We start from the raw sequence: 13,791 nt of genomic DNA on the forward strand, positions 1-13,791 counted from the left end.
CCACACCTACCATTAGAATGCAGCCACACATCACACTGGCTGCACACATACTGAGTGCACAGAAGCACTTTATAATACACTACTCTCTCCACTGACCTGGACTACGGTCCCAGAGGCCATCCAACCCACAGTGCCTGGAGATAATGGCAATGGTATATAAGGTGCTATTCAAATGCAAAATAACATAATTTATCATTGCCTGACCACCTTTGTTTGAATGTTTCATGGCGTGTGATTGAATATTGTTCACTCACTGACTCATGAGGAGTATAAAAACAGAACCCTTTACTCACTCGCCTTTTCTAATGCTTGCTCTGTACCGCCACTCCTGGAATGCTGGCTGTCATAAGGAAATAATGAATCTCTGCACCAGCATGGCCACGAGGAGACTGTCGTGCCTTATTCCTGGTCTGGTGGGACCCACTGGATCACCTCTCCTGCTTAAAGTTCCCGTGGCCCATGATATGAGGGGTTGGGGCAGGAGGAAGAGAAGAGTCCCTACTGCACCAGTGTCCTCGCTGGAACCAGTGATCACCAATATGGAAGTGACTGCACATGGAAACGAAACGGCATAACCTTTTGCTACAGACTTGCTTCTTGGACTGAAGGTTGTTACCCCGTCTCTCTGGTACTGCTTGCGATTCCTCTCTTCAGCTGGATCTCCATCTGGAGGTTCTCTTCCACTCCAAGGGTGTTATGTGGCCTAAACTCTACTGGAACGCCACAAACTGCGTCTTTGGACGTTTTCACAGTAAGCAACATTTCCTCACAAGCCTGACCATAGCCACAAATCTGGTTGCTCTTTGCCTCTCTAACTCTTAACTGCCCTAGATGAGAAAAGCATTTTAATTGCCTGTCACTGCATTTTCTTCTTTTCAAAACATGAGATGTACCTGAAAGTTTTGCACATTTGTTTTGTCATGTTAACTTGCTAGTTAGTGTAGTGTTTTTATACATTGCCTATTCTGCGTAGAGGATATATTGTCATAAAAACAGTGTATGGACAATCGTTGTTGATGTACCAGTTGATCACCACTCTCACCACTTAGAGAGTCTGGTGAAACAAAAGGGAACTTCTGATAACCAAGAAAAGAAGACCTATGTGAAGACACTGGCTGCAGGATTTACAGAAAATCTCTGTTACAGCGACTATGAAAACATGGCTCCTCCTTTTTTATTTAAATGATTCAGCTGCTAAGTCAAATGCACAGGTTGGGTCACAAGCTACCATTCTAGTTCACTGTTGCGAAAGATTTCTTTTTACAGCACCTTTCTCTCCATTTTTATGGACCCCAAAACCTTTTGCTTTTTATTTTTTAATCTGACCTGAACTTTTTACACTACGGTGAAGCCTTCAGCTACACTACACTGGCTTTTGCTCATTTGTCATGGGTAAACCTTCCTTCAGGCTGTCAGTATTGGGAAATATCGGTTACTTTGTTACCACTCTTTGGTTCACTTTTTCTCATAGTACAATGCAGTACAGTGGGGTACACTGTTTCTTTTATCCTAGACTAATACTCAGAGGATTGTTGGTTACTTTTGGTGAGCCTAAGGGACAAGCTGGTGGCAGCAGTCACCTATTTTGATTTAGCCTTACCGGGTTTACCACTTTTGGCTAGCTACTGTCCCTTGGCCATCTTTTCACTAACCCTTCTTCCTGACCTGTGAGGACAGGAAAATCCTTATGTGGACTTCCAGTACCCGGCAAAGCTTAGGCTTTTGCGAGCTACTACAGGGCCATGTGTGTTTGCTGCCAGGAAGTAGTTTTGGGACTATCTGTTCCCATCAATAATCTGGTTTTGTTTCTGAATGGTATGCATGAGCTGTGCGACCAGTGGTCCTGATTGGCCCACTGCCGGTTGTCATTTAGCCAGATCTTAGATTGGCTAGTGGGAGTTTCGACTCTTACCTGCCTTTTGGATAAGAGGACTACCCAGCATCCATTCCAGAAAGATCCTGCAAGAAACCTGAAGGAGCCAAGTATCCTGTCCAGCTGCAAGACGTCTATGGAGCCTGTGGACCCATTGGAAGAAGGCCTGGTGACCAACTTCTGCTGCTCTCCTGGAAGAGCCCTGTCTCGTAGGTGATATTTAGAAGTCCTGCGAAGGCGTTTCAACCCTTGGAGTGGATGGAACATCCATTCTCAATGTCTGCTTGGAGTCTTGTGATGAATAGCCCTCAGAGGTGCCCCTGGATGGATCACCCATTGGCTGCCCAGCTACGAGTTTGTGCTTCCATGCTGAATACATCGCCGTTCCGCATTGAGGCCTGGAACTTTGGAGAGCGACAGCTTTTGCTACAGGACTCCTTTCTGCCAAATCTCGAGGTCCCAGCATCAAAGGGACCCAAGATGATGGGCGAAGTCCGACTGCGACAAGTGTCCCTACCTGCGTTGCCGTGCATTGGCGGCAGTGATCCAGAACAGCTTTTCTGCATCCAGTCCTGTGCTGAGAGGCGCCCTGCATTGAGTTCTTATACATTCTCCATCCTGAAGACCTTGCACCAGCATTTGTCGCAGACCAGAGTAGTGCTTCAACCTGCAACCCCTGGGCATCAAGGACTGTAGCTCAAGGCGGAAAAAGCGACCTTGGACCCTCTTCAAAAGAACTGCCAAGTCCTAAGAAGAAGAATCTGAGTACGGTGGGTGAGTTGTAATAATATTTACCTGAACCACTATCTCCCTTTTAAAAGTTTGGTAACTTTTAGAAACCTTTGTAACAGTTTGGCTCTGCATTCCGAAAGTGTGGGGACACTTTTATTCACTAGAACAACTTGTCCTCTACCCCTTGTAACTCTTCATAACTGTTTGTCTAAGTGTGTTCCTTGACTTTTCACTGTGCCTACTCATTGAGGACTCCTTACTAGGCGCACCCTTCCCGACTTCGCCGTGACCACTTGCCTTGCTACGTTGAACTGGTTTGGCTACAGCTCCCAGAGTTGTGCCCATCACTAAACTAGGTTGGCCTTCTATACATGTGTCCACTAGGTCAGAGTATAGAAAATCGGTCGTAACATTCACCGATTGTTTTGGCTGAGCTGCTAAATGAAGCTCCAACATATTTGTTACTAGATTAGGACTCTATCTGATTTTTGGTGAGTGTGGGGTCTTTGTAGCCTCGCACACCTGCTGAATTAATGTTTGGGGTGCACTGGATAGTCTTTCCTAGTGAAGGGAGCTCACACATTCATTTTTCACCTTTTTATTTTTGCATTGCAGCACAAACCACCTCCCGTAGAGTTCTGCTGGGACACATTGTGTCCCATTAACTTTTCTTTAACATTCGGGTTACTTGTGTGATGTGAATCAAACAGGCTAGTGTTTTTTCACTTCTCTTCTGGTGCACTATTGTCTTTATTTTTTCCTGTGATAATGCCTTTTTGTCTTCCACATTATCAATGGCTGCTCCTTGAAGTACAAGCCCTTTTATTTTTGCAATTTTATGTTTGACCCCCTTGTTGCCCTTTTGTTTAAAATTGACACATATGGGCAGATTCCTTTGCAGGTGTCCTGCACAGACTCGCAGAATGCATTGTATGGCTGAACTGGTTGGGGCTCTCTGGTCCCAATCCACAGCCCATCCATTGTATGTGTGGTTGCTGGGCAGCTATTGGAATGGCCACCTGTCCATGAATGGTCAGCCTTTACTTGTGTTGAGGGATTTTGCCAAAGTGCTATCTGTGATAAGACTTTAGAAAGCCCACCTTGGAAGAACAGCAGGACACCCCTTAGGTTTAGCCTGAACTACCCAAACGTTTAGTAGCAATGGCTGAGCAGCCAGGCTTAGTCTGGGGGTGGGGTGGGGGTCGGGTCTGAGGGCTGTAGTGAGGCACACAGTGCTCAGAGCATACTTAGTTCAATGAAACGCACACTAGATGTTATATAGAAACATCTGAAACAGATATGCAAACTTTAGACCAACTTATAGAACTTTAGTTAACCCCTTCTTAACAAAACTTAAGAAGTCCGACCCTATTCTAGGAGAGTTTCACAGAGTCAAGGGGGGGGGTACTGGGGACCAGTGACCAAGGTCTGAGGAAGGAAAGTCGAGTAAGTAGTAGACATGGCAGAGTCTCTGAAGATTTCTTATAGTTTGCAGGTGAGTAGCAGTTTACTTTCTTTAGTAAAGAGCACAAAGGTTTGGCCACCTCAGTGTAGGTCTAGGAGGCGATGCAAGTAACTGCGACCTTCTGAAGCACATGAACAACAAAGCATGCCCCAGGTAAGTACTAGGGCCTGAACAGTACCTTATCAGTGAAGAAGCTTGTGCAGCAGGTCGATCCTCCAAGGAGAGGCGACAGTAGACCCTGATTCGGGCGTCTTGGTGTTGGCGACTGAAGAAAAGAACTTCTGATGGATCTGGTGGTTGTGCTAGAGTAGTTGGACGCCAGCAGAAGATCTTTGCAGCACTGGCTCATCAGCGCCTTTATCAAGGCTCCGTTGAAGGACGGTTGTCATGTGGTAGACTTTGGTTGCCCTGGTTCTCGGTCCTTGCCTCGGCTGAAGGGGCTTTCAGGAGCAGGATCCAGTTTCTGCAGTTCCAGGAAGATGCCTGAAGAGTTTCTGACGAAACTGTGCTTCGGTTGACGTTGCACTGCAAAATGGTACAAGACCCTGGATATTGGTGAGTTGCAGGCAGTGGAGGTCGCAGCTCTTCCAGGGTGGGTGCAAAATGCAGTTAATCATTGGCCTGATTAGGCCCACCAGTCCAAGCGAGGAAGTCAAACGCTTGGGGCTTCCCTGTCGCTCAGAAGTTGTTGGGACTGCAACAGTTACTCAGATGGCTCTTGTGGTAGCTGGAAGTGGCTGCACACCTTCTTTTTCCTCTTTGGATCTTCAGTGCCAGGGATCCACTCTGAGTTTCTGCTCCAGGACCTTGGGCTTTTATGCAGGAAAACTGGATGAGGCCACCAATCGCCAGGCATGCATTCAGATTTCGAAACTGAGATTGTTGACTAAAAGATCCCAGCATCTGAAGCCGAAGGACTGGTAAAGATTATCAGGAGGATTACCGTTACCAGCATATTGAACCTTTGCCATCATCTGACTAGGAAGACGTTCCTCCCTCTCTTGGAGTAGTGAGACCAACCAGCTTGAAGTTCTGCTCACATTGATTGCATCCCTGGGGTCTGAAAAGCTGCTGCATCAGCATTTGGCCTGAATCTGCCCTGGACTGAACTGAATTGCTGCCTTGTCACCTTCTAGTCTTTGGACTGGAAACTCTGTGGGCATCTTTTTGCCATTGTTGTGACCTTGCTAAGCTGCTTCATCCTTAACCGCAAGAAGGAGCCTGCTGAACCTGCAGCAGCAAGGGGGTGGGTTCTTCAGTGCACTGGGATCTGAATTAAAGCTGCATTTGGCCATTGCTGGGGTCTTCTCACAACCTGACCTACTGGATGGAAGACTACAACTAGATAGCCCAATGCAGCTAACCACCGGTTAGCTTTGTCTTCCATAGCCATTAACTGGGGTCCATCAATGGTCTGGGGCAGAGATTGCTTATATTAATAGAACTGCCATTAGCCCAACAGGAATACATTGCGCATAAAGTTTTATCTTTAAGTAGCTACCATACTGGGAAAACGATTGTGAAGCCTGGGTCAGGAGTACTGTCTGCTGTGGTTTACCACATCAAGGCTAGTAGCCTACCTGTTCCTTAGCTAGTAAACTACATCAAACTTGGCTGGTGGCCGTCCAATGGGGACAACGTAACAAGTTTTCACTCTCAATCTGTCTTTCAAACTGTTTTAAGCTGCCTTTTGAACCATTTGCTCCCTTTGGTTGAGCTAGGTGAGCCAAAAAGGCACCCGCGCTTGAGTTCACCTTTAGCAAACATGGACTTTGAGATGAGTAGGACTGGATTTGCAAAGCTTTGCTAAGTAACGTAAGAGGTGTGATGTAACGTGTTAAATTTCTTTGTCTACACACTACGATCTCTACACTGTGTGCCAGCTTGAAAACTGTAAAAATGGACAGTGGTGTGTAACCCAGTTGTGTATGTATGTGCTAAGAAATTTATTTCCATTAGTGGTGTGTTTAACTGTGTTTGACTGACAGCTAGGCTGGAATGAATGGGAGAAACCTGCATAAAAGGAGAGGCTTTTTGGCTTGGAAGGCAGAGTCGACCACTGGACGAAGGACTCTAAAGAAGAACTTGGAAGAGACACCTGCTGCAACTCCTGGACCGTTGGTTTGCCCGGTTAAGCCCTGCTGCTGTGCTGAAGCTCCGAATTCGCCTCGACTGGAGAAGCCCTGCAAGGACGACTTCTCCCCTTGAGTTGGTGGGACCAATCGACTCCAAAGTGAACTCGTCTGGACATCCTCTCAGAGCTGGCTGTACTTCCTCGCTGCTGCAGGAGCCAAAGTGCCAGGTAGACGAAAACCAGATTTGGAGTGCATCATTTGTAAGCTGGCCAAGAGCTCCAGGAAGATCCTCTGGACTCCCGGTAGCAGGACTGACTGAGCCTGAGCCACCTCAACAGTGTTGGACCCCAGATGCAAGGAAAGAACATCACGATAGCAAGCAACAGCGGTGGTGCTATTTGCTATAGACTCGAGGAGCTGAAACTGTGAAGTGCCACTAATTTGAAGATTGCCGGTTGCTGTCACTGACCGTCCCATTGCAGTGCAGGAGTCCCCAGAAATCCTCCCTCTTGTCCCCCCAACTGAGGGCCAGGAACAAAAGGATCTGCAGAGCTGCACAGGAACAGAAGTCATCTGACACCCTTTTCTTCTAACTAAAGGTACTGTAAAGTCTAAGAGAACTTGCCTCTTGTTGTGTAGCCTTGCTTGTTCTCATTTGAGACTTGTCTTAGTTGCTCTGTAGAGTTTCTTGCATCTTCTGCTACTTGCAAGCCTAACAGCTTGTGGCCCTACATTGATTCTCCTTTGCTGCAAAGTCTTCTAAACATTGTGCAAGACTTTTACTTACCTGCAAGAAGTGCTTCAGCTCACCTAGACTTTTGCCCAATTAACATTGACCTGGCCTGGCTCCTTGAATGACTCTTCTCCCCTCTCTGTGTGTTTTGCCTTCCTTCCAGGAAGGGGTTAACTTATTGTGCATTGGGGGGTTCAAAAGTACTTGCCTACTTCAGAATATTTGTGTGAGCTCTTGTTTATTCTAATAACCCCTTTTCTTTGATGCCAATCTCAGTATTGCTCTAAATGTACCAGTGATATATTAATGGCCAGAGTGTCCTAGCTATTTGTCACCTGGGGGTGTAGGAAGTGTCTGTGTGCCATACCAATGGGTATTTGCTGATTTAGAGAAACTGATGGTGTATCTTGCATTGTATGTTACTGTTATATTGCCCCTTCTGAAGAAGGCTTACTCAAACTGACTGTTAAATAAATTAATAATTGTTTAATCAATAAACCTTGAGTGTAAGTGTTCATTTGGATACTTCTTACTGTGAATCTGTGTAATTGCCCTACTGCAGATAAGCCTAGCTTCACTAACCTGTGTAGTACAGACTTATTGTTTTTATTTTTATTTTTTGTTTATAGTTTTAAAACAACCTTTACAAAAACATTTACAATTACAAAAGTAGACCTTTAAAGAGTTACAAACTTCTACCAAAGGCTGGGCTCCCATTGCCAGGTGGTCAAGGTTGTTGTAGTGCACCCAAAGGGTCCTGCATCAAATCTTGCCTAACAAACTGGATTACAACAAAACAACATTTTGAAGCATGTTGCTAGTTTCAAGGGTTGCCATGCAATGAGATACCTTTTGTTTGACTGACTATAAGGGAACTTTCAAGTTTATTTACAATGAGAGTGCTGCTTTTACATGTAAATCGATTAAAGACCATTGTTGAAGTTATTGAATTATTACAGGTAACATTTGTGTATAGTTTATTTAGCATACTTGAATTGTTTGCTGCAACTGATTTGCAAAATTTGGCTGTCATGTCCATCTTAGTGTATTGAACTTTTTTTTGCAATTCCTCTCTTCCTGAAGAAGCAGTTAACTGTTAAATTGTGGCTGACTGCTGCCATTCAAATTCTCTTGGGTCCCCTCTCCATCCAGGGACACTGCAAAAGTGTGCAGCACTGTTCAGCTGTCTACACTTCTTGCATTAAAAGTTGGCAATGTGTCTAGGGCTAGAGGTTGAATGGGCAACACAGAGCTCCCACCAAACCAGCCTTCAGATAAAACGGAGGCTGTAGGAGACCATCATGGCAGCAGTCTGCCTCTGTTACTAATGTCCATGGTGTGGTAGAAATGGTGACCCTTTATGTGTAATAGTGAAGCAACCTTGAAATCGCATTCTAATTCAGTTTCCCCTTTCTTTGTTAGAAACAAATTATTGTGGATCCTCTGAACTTCAGCGAGGAACGTTTTAGACCTTCTCTTGAAGAACGTCTGGAGAGCATTATTAGTGGTGCAGCGCTAATGGCAGATTCATCATGCACACGCGATGACCGCCGAGAGCGCATAGTTGCTGAATGTAATTCAGTAAGGCAGGCCTTGCAGGATCTCTTGTCGGAGTACATGGGCAATGTAAGTATTGTAAATGTCACTTTGCTTTTATATTGACTTTTCTTTGTTCTGAAATATAAATATATGGGGCAGAGGAGATAACTTATCTAGATAGAAATTCTCACTCAAGTTCATTCTTAGTTATCTGGCCTCATTCACTTCTGCTCACCGCATCTCCACTGACCTGTCCTTAATTACTCAATTAGTTGCACTTTTCATTGTACTTGAGCATATCCTACAGTCTACTTCTTCACTCCTTGGTGTCTTTCGTTCTGGATTCCCTGTGCCGCTTTGGACCATCCACCTCCGCAGACCATGAAACCTGCTGCCTTATGGTGTTGACCTGTGTTGTATTTATTGCATGCTATACCACTTTTCCTTTATAGTGCTTTATCTACAAGCGGTTGCCAAACTCTGAGGCACGCCTTTTATCCTAAATAGACCAGATACCAACCATTTCTTGGTTGCATCCAATAATATGGGTAATGGAGTTCCTAAACCTCCTACATTAATTGCAAGTTGTTAGAACAGAGAGTGTAATCCCATTTCAATGATTATGCATATCTTCCCAACAAAACAATCGGAACTACATTTTAACAATTCCGAGCCTTGACCTTGATTTATGTTGTCCTAATGCTTATTTGCAAAATAACATTTCATGAAGGCACAACATGTTTAAAGAGACTGCTAAATGGGTATTTAGGGATACAAGTTATATTTAACTGCTGTGCAGGCATATCTGAAAAGATGGTCAACTTGCAATAGATGTCGGACACATTCATGCCCAGGCTGGGGAAGGTCCTGCAGGGTTCAGAGAGTTGGTCCTTGTCCATTTGTTACAGCTGTATCTGGACTGGGTGACCATGTTTGGGCTGCATGCTAGATACTAGCAGCTTCCAAAGGTAATCCAGCGCAAGATCTAAGACGCTTATATGATAGTTCAGGCAAAGTTAAATTTGTTGCTTTGCCCAATTTGGAGGCAGCAAAGCTCTTTTGTTGCGGGGGCAACCTGATCTGACTTTAAAGGAGCCAAAAAGCAACTCCAGTTTCTGCTTTTGGCTCTAGACTTGGTGAGTTCCATCTCATGTTTTCTATTCTGAAGTATCGGGGCCTTTCTTGGCAGCATTGGCTTGCAAGTCTGTGGTCCTGCAAGGAGGATCGGCCCTATTAAAACCAAGTTTCACTTCCTTTTGAAGTGCGAATCGTCTGTGTTGCTGGGGCTAGGGGAAAGCTGGTTTATTGTCTTGTGTTATCATGCTGGTGGTAGTCAGCCATAGGCTCATGGCATAACGTAGCCTTATTTTGGAAGTACATTTGACCTGTTCGACATCGATGTACGTTAAAATAACATGTCCCCAAAGATCGAATTACAAAATTGCGCTGCCTACTTGCCCGCATTTGTAATTCGATCCTTTGGGATTTTACCCGGTTGTCCCCCGCACTGCCTTTATTCTATGTGGGGGACACCCCCGCAGGCCATAATACTTAACTGGGAGAGCGGGGAACACCCCCACAACCCCTGCTCCCTGTTTGGGATTATGGGCTTCGATCTAATCTACCATGCTGAATGCACACTAAACGTGCATTTGGCATTTTAGATTCAATCTTTTTGTGCAATCCCGTTCGACATACCCCAAAATCACTCTTGGTGGTCCCCTCAATAGATGCTGCAATTCTAAAGTTTACACTTGTTATACTAATTTGTAGATTTCTTTTTTGGCAGACTGGTAGAAAAGAAAGAAGTGATGCTTTAAATTCTGCAATTGACAAAATGACAAAGAAGACCCGAGATCTGCGTAGACAAGTAAGTTAAATGTATGCGATGCAAACCACTTAAATCTAATGGAACTAGTAAGATTTCAAATGACAGATTGAAACATTGCTAAAGTGATAGTTGTATGTAATTCACATTTTGGAATGTACTAAAAATGACTTTACTTGCTTATTGGGCCAAGAGTAAATATTTATCCATTGATGAGCAAAGGTTTTAGCAGCCATGAAAAATCTTCATCCAAGCTCAAATTTCACCATATTATTGGTTGGCGTGAAGTTCATTTCCCTTGTTTTATTACTCCAATAAAGTACATAGGTTTAGATGGATACACAGGAACAGAAAACAAATGCCTTATGTTGCTGAAAAAATACATTTCATGTAATTATATGAAATGCTGGACATTTGTAGCAACATTTCTCATGGATGAGGTTCCTAGGTTTGAGCATAATTTGTACACCTGTAGTTTTAAGTTATGTAAGGTTTATCACCTAGCCCCTTCAGTCCTATGACTGGGTTGTCTTCCAATTGGACCATATTGGCGCAAAGTGCCCTATCACAGGGCTTTTGCAAACTTTGGCCTACCAGATGTCTTGGACTTAAACTATAATCGGTCCCATCCATCATAGCATTTGGTGAGGAATTAGGAGAGTTCAGTTAAAAACATTGAGAGGCACAGGCTGCGGATCTCTGCCCCAACATGTTAGAAACCTAGCTCATATTTCAGAATGCTGTGGCTGCTCTATTTAGACTCCCTTTCCTCCCACTCTCCTCCTTTACAATCCAGCTCCAATTAAGCGGTTCCAAATTTCTCAACTTATGAAAAGTGCACTCTTTCTGCTTTCTTTGAGCTGGTTGCTTGCATTTTTCTTTATCAAAATTCCCTGAATGTCCTCTTTTGCCTCACCTGGTTCATTTTAGATTTTCTTCTTATGCCCTTCTTTGAACTGGCTCTAGAAATATAATTTTGAAATTACCCCCATTTCAATGTCTTAAACCACTCTGATAAAATGCTTGTGGGCTTTTCACCAGGTGGGTTGAGGCGAGGTTGCTGCCGTTGAAAATGTTCCACGCTATCACCCACAGGTCAAAATGCTTTCCACTCCCTTTGATTTTGGGCAGTTGGGTTTTTGACCCAAAGTACCTAGATAAGTTTATGGTTTACCCACCTAATATGTGGTTTTTGCTGTGCATACTCCCTCAACTTCTAGGCAGCAATCTCATGTTGTGTAAATCAGAACATGTCTTATAGGGCTTTTGTCTAGTTTGGTGTTCGGAATATTTCCCCCATTTCAAGATTTTAGGAGTCTAACCAGAGCTAGGCAACAGTGTTACTGTAAATTGAACCAGACCCTCCTAGTAAACGTGGATCAGTACCCAGGTGTTAAGATGCATTTCTAAAATCTGGCCTGGTGGACATATTTCAGGAGGCCACTTTAGTTCTAGTGAACAGGAGAACTCGGAGATTAGCTAAACCCACTCAAGTTAAGCGTGGAGAGTGGTCAATGCTTAGTCTCAGGGGTGAATGAGTGGGGTGAGGGGTCCACAATGAGTCCACACAGTGAAGCACACATGATTCTGCTTAGACAAGTACAAAATACTCTATTGATTATAGGCCCAAAACACACTAGAAAAATGAATCCAGCACGTAATGTGATCACACAATTCTCAGTTATAAAACATATATACAGTCACCCTTGGTTTGTAGAAATGCATAAAATTCACTAACACCTGAAAGCAAGATAAGTAATGATGCAGTAAGGAACACCAGTTCACAAGAAAAACCCTAACTTTATTAGTCCAATTGCTATGTTGAATGGGGCCTTGTGTCAAAAAGTCACAAAAGCTTCTTCTCAGGAGAGGGGAAAAAGGTAGAAAAGGTTCTTGTTGTGGTGAAAAATGTTCCAGAGGACTTGTCAACAAAGTTAAAAGTAACTATTTTCCGATCCTTTAGAACAGCTTTTAGAACAAATGTTCAAATAGCGGTACAATGGAATAAACCAGAGTGTATTTTAAGGTTTATTATGGGGGGGACCGGGTGGCTGGAATTATTGGGAGTACCAACCCCTCTGGCTCCGATTTATCCAAGTGGCTAGGCAAGTCACCTGGGAGTTACTGGAGGTAGGTTTTCCTGCCGTTGGGTCCAGTAGACGAAGCCCAGGAGCTGCGGGGTGGGGTGCAAGGCAAATTCCGATCGGGTACAGGAGTTGAGTGTAACCCTTTCTAATGTTGACATGCAGCAGACAATGATGCAGGCCTCTTCAGGACCCTCTACCAGATGGAGGAAAGCTGGTTCTGGCAACCATCACCTCACCTGGAAGACAGCAGGCGCCTTTCCAGTTGCGATCGAAGACCTTCCAGGACAGGATCCCTCGATGCTGGGAAGCTGAAACTTAGCAGGAAGGTGACTTGTAGAACAAGCGTGTGTTGCAGAATTGTATGCATTACCCTCTGGGACCACCACATACTATTAGGACTACAGGTGTAAGCAAAACCAAACTTTGGTAGAAGTCTTTACTACAGTTTTTGGCAGTGAGCTGAGCAGCCAGGCTTCTCTCAAGAGGGAGTGTGAGCAGTAAAAGATGTTACACAGAGGTCTTACAATCACAGTGGTTCAAGTAACACTTGCACTCAAGGTTTGTTGGTAAAATATTTGTTAATTTATTAGTCATTTAGAAAACATTCACTAGAAGGAGGCAACTTAATATCATACACAAACACTTCAGTAACAAACCAATAAGTTTCTGAGTAAATTACGGTCCCCTGAAATAGGAGCAAAATGGCATTTCAGTCACTTTAGGAGTAAAAAGGCACAAGTTAATAAAATGGATCACAAATACTTTCTTAGGCAGTGCAAATAGTTTGTTCACTAGAGGACTCTATTCAGTTCAATAGGCCTAGGCCAAAGTCAATGGGCTAGTGTCTTGGATAGGAAAGAGCAGTTCTTGTAGTAAACTGTAAAGTCTTTGCCAAAGTTTTAAGAAGTAGTTTGTACAAAAAAGAATCATATGTTGGGTCACAAGCTGATTAGGCCTGTAAGTTGGAAAAGTTCCACAAATTTTCACAGCAAGAGGTAGCTTCTCTCAATGGGGTTGGCACAGTACCTTAATATGAAGAAAAGATGCAGCTGAAGACGTTGGTTCCTGGCAGTTCCTGCAGTTCTCACTGTTCCTGAGCTTCCGTCATGGGGACAAGAGGGAGGACGTCAGGGGACTCTTGCACTGCACGGGGACTGGTCAAACAAGCTGGCAAATGGAAGATCTTCGGTTCGATTAGCTGTAGTCAAGTACACAAGCTGGTGTCCTGCCCCCTGGTTAAACCTAACCAGCTCTGTGAATGGTATCCTGGTGGCTTACGAGGTGATTGGTCCCACCAACTCAAAGGAAGAAGTCGTCCTTGAAGGGGCTTCTCTGTCGAGATGAACTTGTCAATTTGGGCCTGCAGCAGGGCTTCACTGGGCAAACCAACTTTCGTGGAGTTGCAGCAGCCGTCCTCTTCCAGCTCGTCTTCGGTTCATTCATTCCAGTGGTCGACTCT

General features: G+C 44.3%; 1 protein-coding gene across 1 annotated transcript in view; it reads left to right on the top strand.

The window, feature by feature from the left end:
- The window catches only part of CTNNA1 (catenin alpha 1), a 505,233-nt gene that overhangs the window by 273,913 nt on the left and 217,529 nt on the right, over positions 1–13,791 (top strand). Inside the window, exons 7-8 of the mRNA XM_069652692.1 lie at positions 8,301–8,504; positions 10,207–10,287. Of these exons, the coding sequence (XP_069508793.1) occupies positions 8,301–8,504; positions 10,207–10,287 (285 nt within the window). The remainder of the gene's footprint in view (positions 1–8,300; positions 8,505–10,206; positions 10,288–13,791) is intronic.

Source organism: Ambystoma mexicanum, chromosome 3p, assembly GCF_040938575.1.
Source record: "Ambystoma mexicanum isolate Mex_15411 chromosome 3p, UKY_AmexF1_1, whole genome shotgun sequence".
Classification (NCBI taxonomy): Eukaryota; Metazoa; Chordata; class Amphibia; order Caudata; family Ambystomatidae; genus Ambystoma; species Ambystoma mexicanum.